This window comes from Salmo trutta, chromosome 26, assembly GCF_901001165.1.
Source record: "Salmo trutta chromosome 26, fSalTru1.1, whole genome shotgun sequence".
Lineage (NCBI taxonomy): Eukaryota > Metazoa > Chordata > Actinopteri > Salmoniformes > Salmonidae > Salmo > Salmo trutta.
The window spans coordinates 7,382,642-7,403,714 of NC_042982.1; the positions used below are offsets into that span (position 1 = coordinate 7,382,642).

Here is a 21,073-nt window from a genome sequence, read left to right on the forward strand (position 1 = left end):
ACCGTCTTACACACCGTCTCTCACCCACAGTCTCACCCACCGTCTCTCACACACCGTCTCACCCACCGTCTCTTACACACCGTCTCACCCACCGTCTCACCCACCGTCTCTTACACACCGTCTCACACACCGTCTCACACACCGTCTCACACACCGTCTCTTACACACTGTCTCACCCACCGTCTCTTACACACTGTCTCACCCACCGTCTCTTACACTGTCTCACCCACCGTCTCTTACACACCGTCTCACCCACCGTCTCTTACACACTCTCACTCACACATGAATTCAAATGTAATGTAAGCGTGTGTTAGTGTGTCTGTGTGAAAGTGCAGTTTGGTGGTTATTATTGCAATTGAGTGTATCATCAGTAAGTCAATATTGAGTGTGTTCCTGTGGAGTGTAAGTGTGTGTGTATGCATATGGGGGGGGTACTTTTAGTGTAAGTTACTGCGATTGTGTGCATCATCTGTCAGTGTGTATCAGTGTGTATGTGGATCAGTATGAGTGTGTGTTACTGCAAGCAGAGCGTGTGTTACTGCTGGGTTTGAGAGTCCCTGGCAACAACTCATTCTCACTCCAATTGGCCTTCTGGCATGTCTCCTTAGAGCAGACACACGTGTCATAACTGAGCGTCTTGCTGAAAGAGATGGGGAGAGATAGAAGGACGAAATGGAGAGAGAGGATGGAGAGGTGGAGAGGGATACGGCTCTGGCCATCAATGCCACTCCTCCTCCCTGTCGTCCCCGACGATCACCGCGGTGACAGTGACATCACCAGGCCTGTCGTCAGTGCTCCCCATCACCCCTCTGACACATGTTCAGATGAGACTTGGCTCTCTTCTCCTCTTCTCACTCTCTCCTCTCCTCCGTTCTCCCTCTGATACGGCTCTGGCCATCAGTGCCACCCCTCCTCCCTGTTGTCCCCGGCGATCACCGCAGTGACAGTGACATCCCCAGGCCTGTCATCAGTGCTCCCCATCACCTCTCTGACACAAGCTCAGATGAGACTTGGCTCTCCTCTTCTCACTCTCTCCTCTCCTCCGTTCTCCCTCTGTTCCTCACCATCTGTCTCTACCTCTCCACTTCCTCCTCTCTGCATACCTCTCTCTGCATGCCCTACTATCCTCCATCTACTCCCTCCATCTCACACTCTTTGTAACCCCCCTATCTTTCAGTCTTCACGACTCTCTCTCCCCCTCTCTCTCGCTCCCATTCTCTCTCTCTCTCTCTCTCTCTTTCAGACGGTGGCTGCCATGGTCGTCCCTCTGTCTCTTTCTTTCTGGAGGAATACCCTGTTCACTCTCCCGGCTTTGACACTCAAACTGTGTGTGTGTGTGTGTGTGTGTGTGTGTGTGTGTGTGTGTGTGTGTGTGTGTGTGTGTGTGTGTGTAATAGAGAGAGTGTGAGAGAGCGAGTAGAGAGAGGGGAGGGACAGAGCGAGACAGTGACAGACAAACATATGGGCTGGAAGAACAAAGACTGATAGAGGACTGGCAAGAGTAGAAAAACAACCGATATTTGGAAAGAACAAATGAAGGCATGGGGACAAACGAGTAGCGCGCGCGCACACACACACACACAGAGAAAGCAACGGAGAAGGAATGTAGAGTAAGCGAGGAGAAGAGGGGAGAGGAGAGGAGGGGTAAAGGTAAGGGGGTTTGGGAGGGCGGGTATTAGAACCCAATGGCTGATATTGAAAAGTAGACAGGCACCTCTTACGTTTATGCGCGCTTGGTACTCGGCGCTACCGGCCGAGTTGCGTGCGGCGCAGCGATACACCCCTCCGTCGCGGATCTCCGGGCTGCTGACGTTGACGTGGGACACGGTGGAGCCGTCCGACAGCGTGTACTGGCTGGCCCTCACCCGGGACGGGTCCCTGGCCACAGCCTCATCATCCAGAGTCCAGGTGATGGTGGGGGGAGGGGCACCTTTGGCAGCGCACATGAGGGAGAAGGGTTCCCCTGGGACCACCACTCGCTCACTGAAGGAGGAAACGATACGGGGCGTACCATCTGAGGAAGAAGGGATGGAGAGGGGGGAGAGGTTGGGTATTGGGTCATTTCTGATGCACGAACATGTGCGCACACACACACACACACACACACACACACACACACACACACAGCCTATCCCTCACACTTCTCACCCTATGAGGTCTAGTTCTTGTAGATGGCAAAACACTGATAGGCACACACACACACACACACACACACACACACACACACACACACACACAACCCACCCCTTTAACTCACACACACATTCCTTACCCTCCAGCAGTATGATGGAGAAGTCCTGTGCGGTCTGGCCCTTGCGGGTGGCGAAGCACTGGTAGGCTCCCGAATGTCTCTTCTGGGCAGCGGAGATGAACAGGGTCTCGTTGTGGGCCCCCTGGATGGAGAAGTGCTGGTCGGGGAGGACGGGTTCTGTGTTGCGGTACCAGGACAGGGTGAAGTGGGGAGAACCCTGCACGGCACACGACAGGATCACCGTGCTGCTGATGCCCGTCTTCAGGTTCTTAGGAGATAGAGTCACTCTCAACGGCTCTTTGGAGAGAAGGGGGGAAGGAGAGGGAGAGAGTGGGGAGAGGGAGAGAGAGGGGGATGGAGGGAGGGAGGTAGAGAGAGAGAGAGAGAGATAGGGAAGGAGGGAAAAGGCGGTATAATGTTTTTTAAAGTTAAATTATGTAACTTCAGTTAGTAAATAAGTTAATGAAGTATTTTTCCTCCAAAAATGTAAGGGCAGAACCCCTTATTCAAGGGAACATCACTTAAAATATATTTTATAAGTACAGTACAATGTTCTGGTACAAAATGGCTGCCGTTTGTTCATCACCCAGGTGAGTGCTACAGTACAGTACAGAGGAGGCTGGTAGGAGGCGCTATAAGAGGACGGGATCATTGTAATGACTGGAATGGAATAAACGGAACGGTACCGAACAAGCACACGGAAACAACGTCTTTGACTCCCTTCCAATTGATTCTATTACAGCCATTACAATGAGCCCGTCCTCCTATAGCTCCTCCCACCAGCCTCCTCTGGTACAGTACATACTGGCAGTAGAGTCGGGGTACACCGGGGTACGCCTAGAGATGTGGCGGAAACCAACTACACTGCATATAAATAAACTCTCCCTTGACTGGACTAGGTAGCCCAAGGTAGCTAGAAGGAGAGGGGGGTAGACATGCCCTCTGCAGAGAGGTAGAGAGAAGATCTCTTCAACTCTCTTCTCTCAAAACGCTTGGGTGTGTACGGGGTCCACTTTTACTTGTCTGAGCGTAATGTGCATGTTCAGTATGTGCCTGTGAATATGAGACACCCAGAGAAACTGAGACAGAGAGACAGAGAGGGAGCGAAAATGTCAATGAGCAATAAGGCAGCTGGTGTTATGTGCTGGGGACTGCTGTGTGTGTGTGTGTGTGTGTGTGTGTGTGTGTGTGTGTGTGTGTGTGTGTGTGTGTGTGTGTGTGTGTGTGTGTGTGTCCCACCTCCCCTGCCCTGTCAGGTAGGGTTTGTGTGAGTTCACCATGATGTGCCCTACGGCCAAACGGACCAACTTCCACTACCCTTACCCCCCATCCTCACTCGTCCTCACCACTCTCTCCCTCCTTCCTTCCCTCCCTCTCTCTCCTCAACATCACCATCCCATTTGTGTCTCTGTCTAGTCTCCCCAGATCTTTCGTCCCCCAAACAATACCCCCTCCCCTCTTCTCCTCCTCCCCTCTCCTCAGCTCCCAGTGACACACAGGGGAAGCTGCGCCTTTCGGAACGCCCAGTGTTCCCTCCTGTCACCATGGCCACGCTCAGCATGGGTTCCCGAGAGGACCGAAACGGAGCGGGCAGGAGGGGAGCGAGGTGTCCCTGGAGATCAGGATCAAACTCATCCCAGAGAGGGGTTGTGGCGAGGTGACAGGGGGCAAGGACACAGCCAACAGAGCTTAAATGATCAATCCCTCTCTCTCCTTGTTTAAACACCTCTGTCGGGAGAGGGTGATGAGGTGTTCGGTCATGCGGGAGGAGCGCAAAGGCTGAATGTGCAACAATTTTCTATGGTTGAGAGAAGGTGGTGTCTCCATTCTACGTGTAAATGTGGTTGTATTCAGTCATGGGACGGAGGTACAGGATGATAGGGTTGTTGCATTACAATCTAGTCCCAACATCATCTTAGTATATTTCTCCGGGGTCCGATAGCACCAAACCTACATGAGGCTTCTGCTAATACCGGATACCCCTACGTAGTCCAAGGCACCAAACTGACCAATGAAAAGTCAGCCAAAACACATCCCAATAACGTGTCCACCAAATATCAAAAAAGTGATTTTTAAAACGTCAAAGGTTTTACAATGACTGTGATATGTGGTTGTCTTACCTAACTACCTTAAGATGAATGCACTAACTTTAAGTCGCTCCGGATAAGAACATTTGATAAATGACTTAAACGTCAAATGTAAATATTCATTAATATTCTGTTACTAATCTGAGGGACCTGTGCATTAGGCCACTGTGTGCATAGCGACAAATCTACAGGCCTTTGTCCCAAACAGCAAACTGTTCCTGTAACTTGGGGTGAACTAACCCAGGAACGTGGCTCGTGACTCACCGATGACGTTGAGATGACCGGTCACCTCTTTAGAGCCGAAGCTGTTGGTGACCTCACAGATGTAGTTGCCGCTGTCGCCCAGACGCAGGTCGCTGACCGTCAGGCCCGTGAGACGGCGCGTCCAGCGGGAGTCGGCGGGCAACGGGCGCCCGTCCTTCAGCCAGCGGATGGTGGGGTTGGGATACCCCGAGGCGATGCAGGGCAGCTCCACATTACGCCCCACCTGGACCTCCCCGGACTGGAAACTGTCCAACACTGAGGGGGTGGACTCCGTAGGGTCTGGGAGGAGGGGAGGGGGTAGAAATACTGATATTGATCATGCTGCTATTTACTCCAAATAATATACTGTGAAGATAAATTCAAGGAAAGGAAACAAAGATAACAATAACCCATGTACTGTAAGACAGTCTTGCACCAATAGACAAAAAAAGCACTTACCCACACACACCCACACACACACACACACACACCAGTGGCGGTCGGTGCCGTTTAAGAGGGAGGACGATTTCAAGAAAAAAATGTATGAGCATGGCCTTATTTCTATTACAGCATATTAGATGACTGTCATTCATATTCCATTCATCCAGCTCAATGTAACAGCTATAGATTTAGGCTACTGCACGGTACTAACATGTTCTCTGTACCCATCATGAGGTTGCTACAACCTAGCCTATGAATGAAAGTTTACAACATAGAGACACATGAGACACATGGACAGACAGGGACACATTCAATACCGCCGTGCACACTCTTGCCTGCATCTAGTTGATCTAGGGTGTAATCATTTGTCCAACAGTTGCAAACGAGAGTTTATATTGGACAAATTCAGGTATGTTTATCCCCGTTTCGTTCCGTTTGCTTCCGTTTAAGGAAGGTTTTTCAACAGAATCGGCGGAATGAATACACCCCTGATCACAAGTAAACACAGTTCACTTTCATAGCAGCCACGTTGTATTCCTTCTCGCATCTATGTGCTCTCCTCCTCTGATTTTTTCCCTTCTCATGTAGACTTCAATGCACAAGACATCAGCTGTATGTGACCAGGCAAAGAAAATACTACACACTGCCTACATCATTTTTGCCATATTAGCTAAAGTAACGTCATTGTCAACATAGCTAATAGAACTAACACGTTTGTAAACTCGCTACAATCATGCAGTAAGGTTACAGTGTACAGCCAGTAAGCAGTTTAGCACTTACACCGGTGTTCCCCGGTGGCAAAACATTTAAAACCAAAAGCTTACCTTGACTTGGAAGAGTTCCAGTGATGTGTTTGATTGTCATAGCCAGCCAGCTAACATAGCATCCCTCTGTTAGAGCAGGGTGTTTGAGTAGGTTAAACTAGCTAGCTGCATATGCTAGCTAAGTAAGTGAAATTCTCTCTCTCTCTTGCTTCTCCTTCATTTTGGAAGAAATTAATTGGTTCAAATCTTTCTCTCTCTTTGGGTCAACTACTCACCACATTTTATGCACTGCAGTGCTAGCTAGCTGTAGCTTATGCTTTCAGTACTAGATTCATTCTCTGATCCTTTAATTGGGTGGATAACATGTCAGTTCATGCTGCAAGAGTGAAATTCACTGAGGATGTTCCTCCTCTGAGTAGCCTCTCTCTCTCTCTCACCCATAACAGACAGCCTGGCTCCGTTGCTCTGGCGAGTCTCGCCACTGTATTTGTGCTTGGTGATGCAGCGGTAGGTGGACAGGGCATCTTCCTTCTGGACCTCTGATATGTATAGGGCCCCAAACGACGTCAGGAAGAAACGGTTCCCTGTAGAGGAGAAGAGGAGGAAGAGGAGGACGAGGAGGAGGAGGAGAGGGAAAACGTCAGTCCATATGTCCAAAACACAAACACTGTCATGTCAACCCACCACAAGCCATTCCCTGATTGATTGATTGACTGATTGGTTCATTGTTTGGCTAGCACTAGGGCTGTTACGGTGACCGTATTACCGCCACACTGGCGGTCACGAGTCATGACTGCTGTCAAATTCCAGGTGACCGTTTAGTCACGGTAATTATGCTTCTCCAAGTTCTGATGCTGCTGATAGTCATTAGTAGCCTACCAAACTTGCTAACTGCCTGATACTCATCACTCTAATGTCCCTCTAATCACTCTGACATCAATGCAAATGTATTTGAAAATCTAATCAAACACTTCATGAGAGGCCATGAGCTCATGTTTTGCAACATTTCTATAAACTATATAATTGCGTGAGAAAACAGAGTTTTGATGGCCTCTATTAAAAAGAGGAGGATCCCATAAGCTTACTATAGGCTAGGCCTACTATATTTATTTCACAACTGTCCTAATATTAAGCACATTGCTTCTCTTTACAATAGGAGTGTGGCCTACCTGGCTGGCATGAAAATAAACCATGGGAAAAGCGTCCTCCAATCGCTTTTTAAGTGCTGACCCTGGTTCGAGACAGGTGCATGATAATGGTCCATTGTAAATCAAAACAAGGCTGCACACCTCATGTAGCCTAGCCCATAAGACTATATGTTTTGATAAGGTTTGTATCACAACTAAAGTGGCCAAATAACGTCTTAAAATGAATTCGCTTTACAACGGGTGTAGAGCCTAACTGGAATACATACGTATACATTTTGGGGAAGATCATTTTCACCATTACATGTTTCTTTAGACCTGTTTAAAATAAATCATGGATTTATTTGACTTTTTAATATGTAGATGTTCCAAAGGTCTGTTTCTTGTAGGCTGTGCGTTGAGGCCTGGAGATGCTCAATGTCTTTATGTTAATTAACGGTCAATTACCGTGAGACCGGCAGTTATTTGCTTGACAATCACCGGCCGACAACATTTCATGACCACCACAGCCCTAGCTTGCACACACACAGACACACACACACAGACACACACACACACAGACACACACAGACACACACAGGTGCTTTTAAGAGAGCAGCTATCAAATGCTGTCCATCTAATGATTTATGCTTTTAAAATACAGAGAGAGAGTACATTAAGGCAAAAGAGAGGTAAGAGAATGAGGAGATTGAGAGAGAGAGAGAGAGGTTGTGTTAATATTTCAGGGGTTGTGTTATTGTAACAGTATATTAGTGTCATGTTCATTTCACATCAGTGAGAGCCTTAGCCTGCCCCTGATTTATCTTCATGTCGATAAGGCCCTGATCCAACATGAAGCCCACAGACACACCGAGTGGATTTCAGTGTTCATTCCTTTTACACTCTCATGTTAACGTTCATCTGTCTGTTCTCTACTGGCTCGGGTTGAGACAGGCTGTATTATTCCACTCTCTGTGAGTTTTGGGGATTGTTATATAAGTGCTATGAATGTGTGTGTGTGTGTGTGTGTGTGTGTGTGTGTGTGTGTGTGTGTGAGTGTGTGTGTTCGTGTGTGTTTTAGAGTGTATCAAGGGTATTTTCAGATTGGTTCTTGTTTGTTAACCACTGTGTTCACAAGGGCTATGGAAATGTTGACATCTAGTAAATAAATGCAGGGAAATGTTTTATTTGAGTGTATACTACTCACCACACACACTAGCTCTGAGGCGAAGTGTCTATAGCTATTGGTCAGCGTCTGGCCAGGCACAGTAACCCTAATACATGCAAAAACATGAGGTTTATTTATGATATTTTTAATAGTATACTCATCTTCATTGTTGGTGTCTGTGAGTTTATAAAGGAATGTGTGTGTGTGTGTGTGTATGTGTTTGTGAATGATAGAGAATGTGTGTGAGTGTGTGAGAGAGTATCAATGAATACAAACACGTGTATGTGTGTGTGTGTGTGTGTGTGTTGGCAACGGCAGTGTGAGGGATGGCGATCGATGCACTTTATGGCTCCACAGCTCCATCCAAAGGAGATTTATTAAAGCAGAGACGACAGGGCTGGCTCCCTGCCACACACACACGCTCGCACACACTCGTGCACATACGCACACACACACACACACACACACACTCCATCACTCTAACAAGACTCAGATGGCAACGGGAGTGCCTGTTCCTTCCTGCCTTCAAAACTGACAACAACCTCATATCAGCATTCACACAACATTCTCACAGCATTCAACTATCTCATAGATGCTGGCTTATATGTTCCAGTCACAAACACACACACACACACACACATTACCATTTTCTACTATGAGTGTTCATTTAAAATGGTTTAATATGTATTCACCTGTCTGTATGCTTTTGTACTACTGTAGCAATGTGTGTGTGTGTGTGTGTGTGGGTGGCTAACTGTTGTCGTGCTGAGTGCTAGGCCATGAAGCCTGTAATTGCGGGCCTGCCCTTCTGTTCCAACCTGGGTATTAAGTCTTACAGGATAATGTGCACTTGGTGAGTTTAACTCCCTACAACACCCTCACCACCCTGTCACAACACACTGACACAGACAGGAAGTACATCTGAAATGGCACCCTATTCCCTATATAGTGCCCTACTTTTTGACTAAGGACCATAGGGGTCTGATCAAAACTAGTGCACTATGTAGCGAACAGAGGGCCGTTTCGGATGCGGACAGCGAGAGAAAGAGCGCATTACAGAATAGGAGGGAAAGACAGCAGAAAGGAGAGAGGACAGAGACGGAAGGGATAGAAGAAAGGGGTGAGGGGAGGGCCAAGGATTGAGAAGGAGTAAAGAGGAAGAGGGAGAGAGAGAGCTGAGCAAAAGGATGCACAGAAATGGGGACGGGCTCAGAGGGGAGTGGACAAGGACAATTCTCTTCAATCTAACTGATGAGCAGCGGATTGCTTCTCCACCTCCTCCCCTCCTCCCAGACAGTACATCATGGCTCCATCGGTAGTGGAGTGTTCCTACTGATGATGGCTAAGGCCTCCACTGACAGAGAATCCTTCAGAGCTTCCAATGGATCTGTCTCTTCACCTCCCCCTCCCTCCCCCCCACCTCCCTGCGATCTCTCTCTTTCTCCCCTCGCCCTGTCTCTCCGTCCATCTCTTTCTCCACCTGCCTCCATGCTACCACTCATTCTCTTTCTCCCTCCTCCCGTCCCTACGTCCCTCAGCTTATTCAGTGTGGTTAGTGACCACGGCGGCAGATGGAGGGAAATATTCATCACTAAATCACTGTTTTCACTCTTCCCTCCACTGCTCCCCCCCCCCCCTCTCCGTTTCAAATTTAAAATAATTTATTGGCATAGAAAGTGTTGCCAAAAATACATTACCAAAGCAAACGCAATAGACACATATCAAATAAATGATGACTCAGACAGATAATAGTAGGACAAATAATGATAAACGATGAGTCATAACAATTAACAGTAAGAAATGAACGAGGACAATATGAAATAGTGAGACAGATACAGGTAGTAATGTTATTGCTCTGGTTGGTCTCTCTCTCTCTTTCTCTCAATTCAAATTGCTTTATTGGCATGAAATAGGATTTGTCGATATTGCCAAAGCGGTACAGTAAATAAATACAATCCAAGGAACTGAATGAAATCAGTAGTCATAATAATAGCACATATCATCTTGTATACAGGTACAACACTATTGCTGTTGCACTGTGCAATCTTGGGTCGATACATTTACGATTATAAAAAGAAAGAATGGGTAATAAATAAACAACAAAATGTACTTTATGTCAGCTATATGGACTGTAAATACTTCAGCGAATGAATGGTAATAGGATGTCCCTCAGGATATGGCAATCATATACATATCTGGCGGTAATATTAGCGGTTTCTCCCTCACCCAGAATAACTCCCAGCTTTATGTCATTAGTAAATGCCCAGAAGTTAGGAATTGATTGAGATATTTTCTGGAAAAAAATATTCTCTTATTTGGGAGTATTTCTCACAGTAGAGGAAAAAGTGGATCTCTGTCTCTACCTCCCATGTGGTGCAGTGACCACATAGACACTCCTCTTTGGGTAGCCGTGTCTTTTTGTGTCTCCCTTTTTTCTGTAGCCAGTTGGTGGTTGCTGAGCCTGTATTTGGTCAGGATCTGTCTGTTTTGTATCTCTGACAGAGTAGAGATTATCCCTCCCTCCCTCCCTCATCTCCCTTTTTCTAGGGGCATTTGGTACTGACACACCTGTCATTAGGAAGACTGGCTGGGCCTGGATGGAGAGAGTCAGTGGAGGAGAGAAAGGGCTGACCCCACAGGAAGGAGGGCAGATGGAGATTGATGGAGGGAGAGCGAGAGGGAGAAAGAGGAAAGAGGGATGGGGGGCCGCAGGCATATGCATCACACATGTGCACAAACGATTCACTTCTCTCCTCGCATGCAAGCCTTTCCTTTTGGGAGCGCAGATCAATTCTTGTCTAGTCTGTCTCTGCCTCTAGGAGTTTGTGTGCCTGTGTGTGTCTCTGCGTGTATGTGTATGTGCATAGTGATCTACCCCACTATGGAAAAAGCTAAAAATCCCCCTCTGCCCCACATCATGCCTCACTCCTTCCTTCCCTCTCCTCCCTCCTTCTGTTTCAGAAGGACCTGTAAGTAATGGAGTGTGTTTGGTTGCTCAGCCTGGGGCAGGATGTTAAGTCCAGAGCAGAATAAAGCTGCTGTTGAATTTGTGTGTGTGTGTGTGTGTGTGTGTGTGTGTGTGTGTATGTGTGTGTGGGCCCAAACTTCCACGCTAAAGGGTCACAAACCACACACACACATATTTTGAGCCCCAAGCATTTCTGCGTCTCCGTACGTTTTGAATGTGTAAGCAAACCCCATCATCTTTGAGACATGGTTGCAAGAGGGGAGGGAGGAGGGGAGACAAGACAAGGCCTGGCTAAAAATAACCTCATCTATATGGCTGCCATTTTCCACAAATCATCTCCAAGTAACATACGGGGGAAAAAAGCGAGAAAAAGAAGAAAAGCACATGTTAACGCAGGGTGCCCACCGCCGGGGGGGGGGTGGTGGACGGGGTAGTAACAACAGATCAACAAACAACACGAACCACAGCAGAAAAGAAGTAACAAGACACCGAGGAAGAGAAACGAAGTGAGACGCATATAGATTGGTAGACCATGTAAAATTAGACGAAGGGACAGATAAAGATACATTGAGAGAGGGAGAGAGATAGGGAAATTGGTTAGGCAGGAGGGGAGGGTCTCTCTCTCTCTCTCTCTCTCTGCACTGCAGTGACCCGTGTGTTTGAGGAAGGCCCCTTTCTTAACGGATGAACAGAATCTGCATTTTAGGTGGTGTTAAACGAGTGAAGGAAGAATGAACAGAGAAAGAGAGAGAGTTCTGGGATCGAACACAGAGTACCGGGCTGGGCCATGGACTAACTATCACACAGATAATCATCAGCTAGCTAGGAGACAATGAATCTCTTTCCTCCACCCTGTCCCCATACACCACAGCACACAATGACTGGAACCTCAAATAGCATTAACTCCAAGGCTCCCCATCTCACACACCAAAGGCATCCTCACATGAGCTTTCACACCAACCATCAGAGTGGGTGAGGGATCAGTATTACCAATGGCACAGTGACATTGCTTACATACACTCAACATAGAATCCAACATTCCTAGGTAAAGAGTTAGCCCAACTGTTTCAGTTCATCTATAGGCTAATATATTGAAGGCTCGTAGGACACACTGTCTCTGTTTCTCTCTCTCTCGCTCTCACAATTCTATTTCAATTTGAGGGCTTTATTGGCATGGGAAACACATGTTAACATTGCCAAAGCAAGTGAAGTAGATAATAAACAAAAGTGAAATGCACAATACAAATTAACCGTGAACATCACACTCACAAAAGTTCCAAAAGAATAATGACATTAGAAATGTCATATTACGTGCAAATAGTTAAAGTACAAAAGGGAAAATAAATAAACATGGTCATACATTTGGCAGGAGGTTAGGAAGTGCAGCTCAGTTTCCACCTCATTTGTGTGCAGTGTGCATATAGCCTGTCTTCTCTTGAGAGCCTGGTCTGCTTACAGCGGCCTTTCTCAATAGCAAGGCAATGCTCACTTAGCAAGGCAATGCTCACTTAAAATCATTTATATATATATACACTGCTCAAAAAAATAAAGGGAACACTTAAACAACACATCCTAGATCTGAATGAAAGAAATAATCTTATTAAATACTTTTTTCTTTACATAGTTGAATGTGCTGACAACAAAATCACACAAAAATAATCAATAGAAATCCAATTTATCAACCCATGGAGGTCTGGATTTGGAGTCACACTCACAATTAAAGTGGAAAACCACACAACAGGCTGATTCAACTTTGATGTAATGTCCTTAAAACAAGTCAAAATGAGGCTCAGTAGTGTGTGTGGCCTCCACGTGCCTGTATGACCTCCCTACAACGCCTGGGCATGTTCCTGATGAGGTGGCAGATGGTCTCCTGAGGGATCTCCTCCCAGACCTGGACTAAAGCATCCGCCAACTCCTGGACAGTCTGTGGTGCAATGTGGCGTTGGTGGATGGAGCGAGACATGATGTCCCAGATGTGCTCAATTGGATTCAGGTCTGGGGAACGGGCGGGCCAGTCCATAGCATCAATGCCTTCCTCTTGCAGGAACTGCTGACACACTCCAGCCACATGAGGTCTAGCATTGTCTTGCATTAGGAGGAACCCAGGGCCAACCGCACCAGCATATGGTCTCACAAGGGGTCTGAGGATCTCATCTCGGTACCTAATGGCAGTCAGGCTACCTCTGGCGAGCACATGGAGGGCTGTGCGGCCCCCCAAAGAAATGCCACCCCACACCATGACTGACCCACCGCCAAACTGGTCATGCTGGAGGATGTTGCAGGCAGCAGAACGATCTCCACGGCGTCTCCAATAGACTCCGTCTCATGCTACCACTAGAGTGAAAGCACCGCCAGCATTCAAAAGTGACCAAAACATCAGCCAGGAAGCATAGGAACTGAGAAGTGGTCTGTGGTCTCCACCTGCAGAACCACTCCTTTATTGGGGGTGTCTTGCTAATTGCCTATAATTTCCACCCGTCTATTCCATTTGCACAACAGCATGTGAAATGTATTGTCAATCAGTGTTGCTTCCTAAGTGGACAGTTTCATTTCACAGAAGTGTGATTGACTTGGACTTACATTGTGTTGTTTAAGTGTTCCCTTTATTTTTTTGAGCAGTATATATTTTTTTATTTATTTAACTAGGTAAGTCAGTTAAGAACAAATTCTTATTTACAATGACAGCGTACACCAGCCAAACCCAGACGATGCTGGGACAATTGTGCGCCGCTCTATGGGACTCCCAATCACAGCCAGTTGTGATACAGCCTGGATTTGAACCAGGGTGTCTGTAGTGACACCTCGAGCACTGAGATGCAGTGCCTTATACTGCTGTGCCACTCGGGAGACCCGAATAGTCAAAGCTTTCCTTAAGTTCGGGTCAGTCACAGTGGTCAGGTATTCTGCCACTGTGTACTCTCTATTTACTGCCAGATAACATTCTAGTTTGTTCAGATTTTTGTTAATTATTTCCAATGTGTCAAGTAACTATCTTTTTGTTTTCTCATGATTTGGTTGGGTCTAATTGTGTTGCTGTACTGGGGCTCTGTGTGGTCTGTTTGTGTTTGTGAACAGAGCCCCAGGACCAGCTTGCTTAGGGGACTCTCTCTGGGTTCATCTCTCCGTAGGTGATGAGGTTTGGGAATCACTTACCTTTCAGAGGTTGTAGAGTTTCACTGCTATTTTCTGGATTTTGATAATTAGCGGGTATTAGACTAATTCTGCTCTGCAAGCGTTATTTGGTGTTTTACGTTGAACACAGCGCATATTTTTGCATAATTCTGGATGCAGAGCCTCAATTTGGTGTTTGTCCCATTTTGTGAATTCTTGGTTGGTGAGCGAACCCCAGACCTCACAACCATGAAGGGAAATGGGTTCTATAATTGAATGAAGTATTTTTTGCCAGATCCTAATTGGTATGTTGAATTTTATGTTCCTTTTGATGGCATAGAAGGCCCTTCTTGCCTGTGGCGCTGATGTTTAGGCCGGGGTATTTATAGTTTTTGTATTTGTGGTCCTGACAACTGGACCTTTTTTGGAACACCATTATTTTTGTCTTACTAAGATTTAATCTGTGCAGAAGATCTAGGTGCTGCTGTAGGCCCTCCTTGTTTGGGGAGAGAAGCACCAGATCATCAGCAAACAGTAGACATTTGACTTCAGATTCTGTTTTAATGCCCTCGCCAATTTTTTGATAGCTTAAGCTGCATCCCTGTCTCACCCCACGGCCTTGTGGAAAGAAAGTTGTGCTTTTTGCCTATTTTAACCGCACACTTGTTTGTGTACATGGATTTTCTCCCAACATCCCTTTCCATCAATTTGTATAGCAGAGCCTCATGCCAAATTGAATCAAAAGCTTTTTGGAAATCAACAAACCAAGAGAAGACTTTGCCTTTGTTTTGTTTGTTTGTCAATTAGAGTGTGCAGGGTGAATACGTGGTCTGTCGTATGGTAATTCCGTAAAAAGACAATTTAACATTTGCTCAGCATATTGTTTTCACTGAGCAAATGTACGAGTCTGCTGTTAATGATAAAGCAGAGGATTTTCCCAAGGTTGCTGTTGATGCATATCCCACGGTAGTTATTGGTGTCAAATTTGTCTCCACCTTTGTGGATTGGGGTGATCTGTCCTATGTTTCAAATATTGGGGAAAATGACAGAGCCAAGGATGATGTTAAAGAGTTTAAGTATAGCCAATTTTAATTTCTGGTCTGTATATTTTATAATTTCATTGAGGATACATCAACACTACAGGCCTTTTTGGGTTGGAGGGTTTGTATTTTGTTCTGTAGTTCAGTGTCCAGTGGTTTCTGGTAGTCTTTAATAGTTGATTCTAAGATTTGTATTTGATCATGTATATGTTTTAGCTGTTTGTTCTTAGTTATAGGGCCAAAAAGATTGGAAGGTTTATCCATACATGTCACGTTTTTGAAAATGATTGGACCGAGGCGCAGCGGGAGTATAGTTTCACATATTTATTTAAGTTTAACAAAACAAAATAACAAAACGCACAAAGACCGTGAGGACGCAGTGCCCAAACACACTAACAGTCAATCAATATCCCACAAAACACAGGTGGGGAAATAGCTACCTAAATATGTTCCCCAATCAGAGGCAACGATAAACAGCTGCCTCTAATTGGGAACCATATTAGCACCAACATAGAAATAGACATACTAGATCACCCCCTAGTCACGCCCTGACCTACTACACCATAGAGTACCAAGGGCTCTCTATGGCCAGGGCGTTTTGGATAGATAACTCTTGTTGTTTGTTTTGTGTTTGTTTAGTGTTTCCCATTTTCCCAGAAGTGGTTAGAGTCTATGGATTATTCAATGGATTTCTCTCTGTCTCTGTCTCTTTGTCTCTCTCTCTCTCTCTCTCTCTCGTGTGTCCTCTGTGACTGAGGAAGATGAGTAGAGACTGGTGTGTGTCCATCAAAAACAGCCCTTCTTCATTCGTTGACTCTATGGTTAAAACCACTCATCCTAATTTTCCCCTTTCACAGTCATCCTATCTTTCTGCTCTTTCATCACCCCAGTCTACTCTTCTCTGCTGTCTTTCCCTGTACTCCCTATCCTGTCCCCCTCTGTCTCCATATCATCACAATGTTCTTTTCAAATTCAAATCTTCTGTTTTGGAATTCTACTCCTAGTGCATCTCTCTCTCTCTCTATTTCTCCCACTGTGCCTCCCTCTTACTGGGTGTCTCTTTCTTGTTGACAACCCCCCTCCCCCATCTCCCTCCCTCTCTCTTGATCCAGTCATCCGGTATAAGTTGTCCCACATTCTGCAGTGGCAATATAAGTGTGTGAGTCTGTGTATGTGTGAGTCTGTGAATGTGTGAGTGGGTGAGCTTTTCTATGTGTGTACATTTGCTCGGACTCACGTTTAGTACACTATTGAATAAGCCTATGTAAAACAACCACCCCCAAGTCACCATCCCCATCCTACAGTTGTTGTTATACATAACCACTTTCAGTAACAGACTGTGGGGTCATTTGCGTATGAAAAAAGTGTGTGTGTGTGTGGCTGTGTGTGTGATTGTGAAGTGTGTGTGTGTGTGTGTACTCTGTGCTATTAAAGGTCCATCCACCATTTCCGTACATCCTCTATTCTCACACTATTTACACACACACACACACACACACACACACACACACACACTCCCTCCCCACACACATATACACCCCCCCCACACTCACATTGACCCCCCTTTCCCCCACACACACACAGAACCCCCTTCCCCCCCTCACACACACACATAGACCCCCCTTTCACACACACACACACACACACACACACACAGAACCCCCTTCCCCCCACACACATAGACCCCCCTTTCCCACACACACACACACAGACCCCCCTTTCCCACACACACACACACACACAGACCCCCCTTTCCCCCCCACACACACCCCCCTTTCCTACACACACACACACACACACACACACACACACACACACAGAACCCCCTTCCCCCCACACACATAGACCCCCCTTTCCCACACACACACACACATAGACCCCCCTTTCCCACACACACACACACAGATCCCCCTTTCCCCCCCACACACACACAGACCCCCCTTTCCTACACACACACACACACACACACACACACATACATAGACCCCCCTTTCCCACACACACACACAGACCCCCCTTTCCCACACACACACAGACCCCCCTTTCCCACACACACAGACCCCCCTTTCCCACACACACACAGACCCCCCTTTCCCACACACACACACACAGACCCCCCTTTCCCACACACACACACACACAGACCCCCCTTTCCCACACACACACACACAGACCCCCCTTTCCCAAACACACACAGACCCCCCTTTCCCACACACACAGACCCCCCTTTCCCACACACACAGACCCCCCTTTCCCTCACACACACACATATAGACTCACACACATAGACCCCCCCCCCACACACACGCACACACGCTCGCACACACACACACACACACACACACACACACACACACACACACACACACAAACACCCATCCACCCACCAATGAACAGATACATGGAGAAACCACAACAGCAACACAGCTATGGTGTAATATTGGATAACCAGTCCTTGTGGGTACGGTGTAGCAATGAAATAGTAATGTGGCATATGGCCCAGTGTTTCCCAGCCCAGCCTAGTGACACAGTCACAACACCAAGGTAGGGGAAGGCCAACCAGTAGCAGCTCTCAGCTGCAACAAGCTCTCACAGTCTCACGTCACATTTAGACGTTCATCCATGTTTCTCAAACGTCAAATTTAGAAGTTGTTCCAAACGTCAAATTTGTAAGTGTTTAAGGTTAAGTTTGGGAATTAACTCTAAATGGTTAAGGTAAGGATTAAGGTTTGGGATAGGCTTAAAACACACATCTGAAAAACATGCTATCACTGGATTTGAACATGCAACCTTTGGCACCAGAAGCAGATGCTTACGCTCATCCGCCATGTCCATCCACAATGAAGCAAAACTGAAATCTACTTGAAGGTAAGAGCGCTTACTGTGGCCGGTTTCCACATCATCTCCCCACGTCCTCAGACATAGATGGACGTCTAATACTGACTTGTATCACAGGTGACCTGGCTGCTCAACACACCGACAAGATAGAGGGAGAGGAGAGGAGAGAGAATGAGGGCACAGAGAGAAAACAAAGGAAGAGAAAGAGGGTGGGAGGGAGGGAGAGAGAGAGAGAGAGAGAGAGAGAGAGCGAGAGAGAGAGCGAGAGCGAGAAAGCGAGAAAGGAGAGCTAGCTAATTTATTTGATAATTACCACAGGCCCATTACAGCTGATTTGGAGTAGGCACTGGGAAGAACCACTAAAAGCTATTTCATTTGAGCTCCCCAGCAACCCAAACCACCTCCCTACGTTTCCAACAAACACACGCACACACACACGCACGCGCACACGCACACTCGTACCCTCTCCCCTCCCACACACGACTACTAGACAGCAGATATATTCATGCATGTTAAGAAATGAATGCACACACATTCATTTGCACACACACACACAGTAAGACACACATACAACCACACACACCACACACACACACACACACCACACACATTACTTGCCCTGCTGAGTCGATTTAAGTCCAACATATAATTAACTCCCCCATTCTGCCTGCACCAACATCCTGGAGCATGAGGCCTTGTGTGTGTGTGTGTGTGATGAGAGAAGGGGTGAGGGGTAATAAAGATTGAATTGTAATAAAACGTCCCTATCCTCCTAAATCTCTCCCCTCCTCCCCTCTTCTCTTCTCCTCTCTCCCCTCCTCCTTTCATCCTGCCCTCTCTCGCCTACCAGCTCTCACAGTCTCATGTCAAAATTAGACGTTCATCCATGTTTCTCAAACGTCGCATTTCTAAGTTGTTCCAAGTGTCCAATTGCAAAGTGTTTAAGGTGAGGTGTGTGCATTAACTCCAAATTGTTCAGGTAAGGGTTACGGTTTGGGACAAAAATACCAAAAACAACTCACTATCACCGGATTCAAACTTGGTACCTTTGGAATCAGAGGCAGATGCTTATGAAACCAGCTTGAAGGCGACAGCGCTCATTGTTGCCCCTAGTGGCTGGATCCCACATCATCTCCTGACGTCCTCAGACACGGATGGATGTCGAATACTGACTTGTGCCACGGGTGACCTGGCTGCTCTCCCATACCTGTTATATTAACAGCACCAGTACAATGGCACATTCATGGAAATGAGTAAAGCCTTAGTATGATTCCCATGGTGTGGAATCAATACCGCTCTCTCACTCCCTAACTCTCCCCCAACTCTCCCCCCCAACTCTCCTCCCTCCCCTCTTCTATCTGTCATCGTCATGTTCTCTTCTTGTCTATTGGCTGAGAAGAATTAAGCACGTGTCTGACAATGCGAAATCTACACCTTCCTGACAATAGCCTCTACAGTATCTCTGTGAGTATGTGTCAAGGCTCTCTCTCTCTGCTCCCTCTCTCTGCTCCCTCTCTCTCTCTCTCTCTCTCTGCTCCCCCTCTCTCTCTGCTCCCCCTCTCTCTCTGCTCCCCCTCTCTCTCTGCTCCCCCTCTCTCTCTGCTCCCCCTCTCTCTCTGCTCCCCCTCTATGCTATGCTATTCAAATTCAAAGTAGTATTTCTTTATTAGCACGGTAGAGTGCTATTGAAATGGGAGCAGTAGTAGAAAGAGAACCAGGGCTGATGTGTAAATCTATGACTCAATGGGAAACAAAATGTTATGTCAGCATTGAGAGATGGTTGATATAGCGTTTTAAACAACGTTGCATGGATACTGACAATCATTTGCCCCTCTCCCTCTCTAACATTCAAACAGTCTTCCGGTCCATCTTGACATCATTGAGTAAAAGGTTTGCAAGTGTAGGGATATCTGTAGGCTAAGGTACAGAGATACTCACACGGATGTTCTTTCCTTCACAATAAATCTGCTTCTCTCTGTCTATTCTAATCTCTTCACAAGTCTTCATTCTCCATCCCCACCCCTTGACCTTCTCCTCCCCGTCTCCTCCTTTCCATCCCTCCTCCATCCATCTCTCTCATCTGATTGTGTCTCAGTGTGGTGCAGTGATCGGAGGGAGCGGAGGAGAGGAGAGGAGAAGAAAACAAGAAAAGGAGAAGAGTGGAGGAGTAGAGAGGGTATGCAGAGGACTAACGCACTCATTAAAAAGCCATGCTTCACTGTCAAATCTCTCTCTCTCTCTCTCTCCTTGTGTTGCGAGAAGATGATGCCGTAGTCTCACGCTGAGGATCTCACGCTGAGGATCTCACGCTGAGGATCTCACGCTGAGGATCTCACGCTGAGGATCTCACGCTGAGGATCTCACGCTGAGGATCTCACGCTGAGGATCTCACGCTGAGGATCTCACGCTGAGGATCTCACGCTGAGGATCTCACACTGAGGATCTCACACTGAGGATCTCACACTGAGGATCTCACACTGAGGATCTCACACTGAGGATCTCACGCTGAGGATCTCACGCTGAGGATCTCACGCTGAGGATCTCACGCTGAGGATCTCACGCTGAGGATCTCACGCTGAGGATCTCACGCTGAGGATCTCACACTGAGGATCTCACACTGAGGATCTCACGCTGAGGATCTCACGCTGAGGATCTCACACTGAGGATCTCACGCTGAGGATCTCACGCTGAGGATCTCACGCTGAGGATCTCACGCTGAGGATCTCACGCTGAGGATCTCACGCTGAGGATCTCACACTGAGGATCTCACGCTGAGGATCTCACGCTCATGGCTCGAGAGAAAAAAGAACCGAAACCAAATAGGGCCTAAAAGAAATTGAGAAAATGCCTTCATGCGAAAAAGGGAGGAATACAAGAGAGAAATAACATCATCTCCCTTTCGCTCTCATTCTCTCCCAGCAATGGCTCCATGCCTCTCCCACACTTCAGCAAGCCTAATTAGAACCAGCATAAATATTCAAGCAGCACTATGAAAGAGAGAGAGAGAGAGAGAGAGAGAGAGAGAGAGAGAGAGA

The 21,073-nt window shown here is 46.9% G+C and overlaps 1 protein-coding gene across 8 annotated transcripts in view; it reads right to left on the reverse strand.

The window, feature by feature from the left end:
• The window catches only part of LOC115163007 (Down syndrome cell adhesion molecule-like protein 1 homolog), a 137,324-nt gene that overhangs the window by 41,639 nt on the left and 74,612 nt on the right, over positions 1–21,073 (reverse strand). For 7 of the 8 annotated variants that reach the window (XM_029714571.1, XM_029714569.1, XM_029714570.1 and 4 more), the window contains 4 exons: positions 6,224–6,370; positions 4,603–4,881; positions 2,273–2,548; positions 1,715–2,014 (listed from right to left, as the gene is read on the reverse strand). In XM_029714571.1, coding sequence (XP_029570431.1) covers positions 1,715–2,014; positions 2,273–2,548; positions 4,603–4,881; positions 6,224–6,370 — 1,002 coding nt within the window. The remainder of the gene's footprint in view (positions 1–1,714; positions 2,015–2,272; positions 2,549–4,602; positions 4,882–6,223; positions 6,371–21,073) is intronic. The other variant, XR_003869675.1, reaches the window with a different exon arrangement.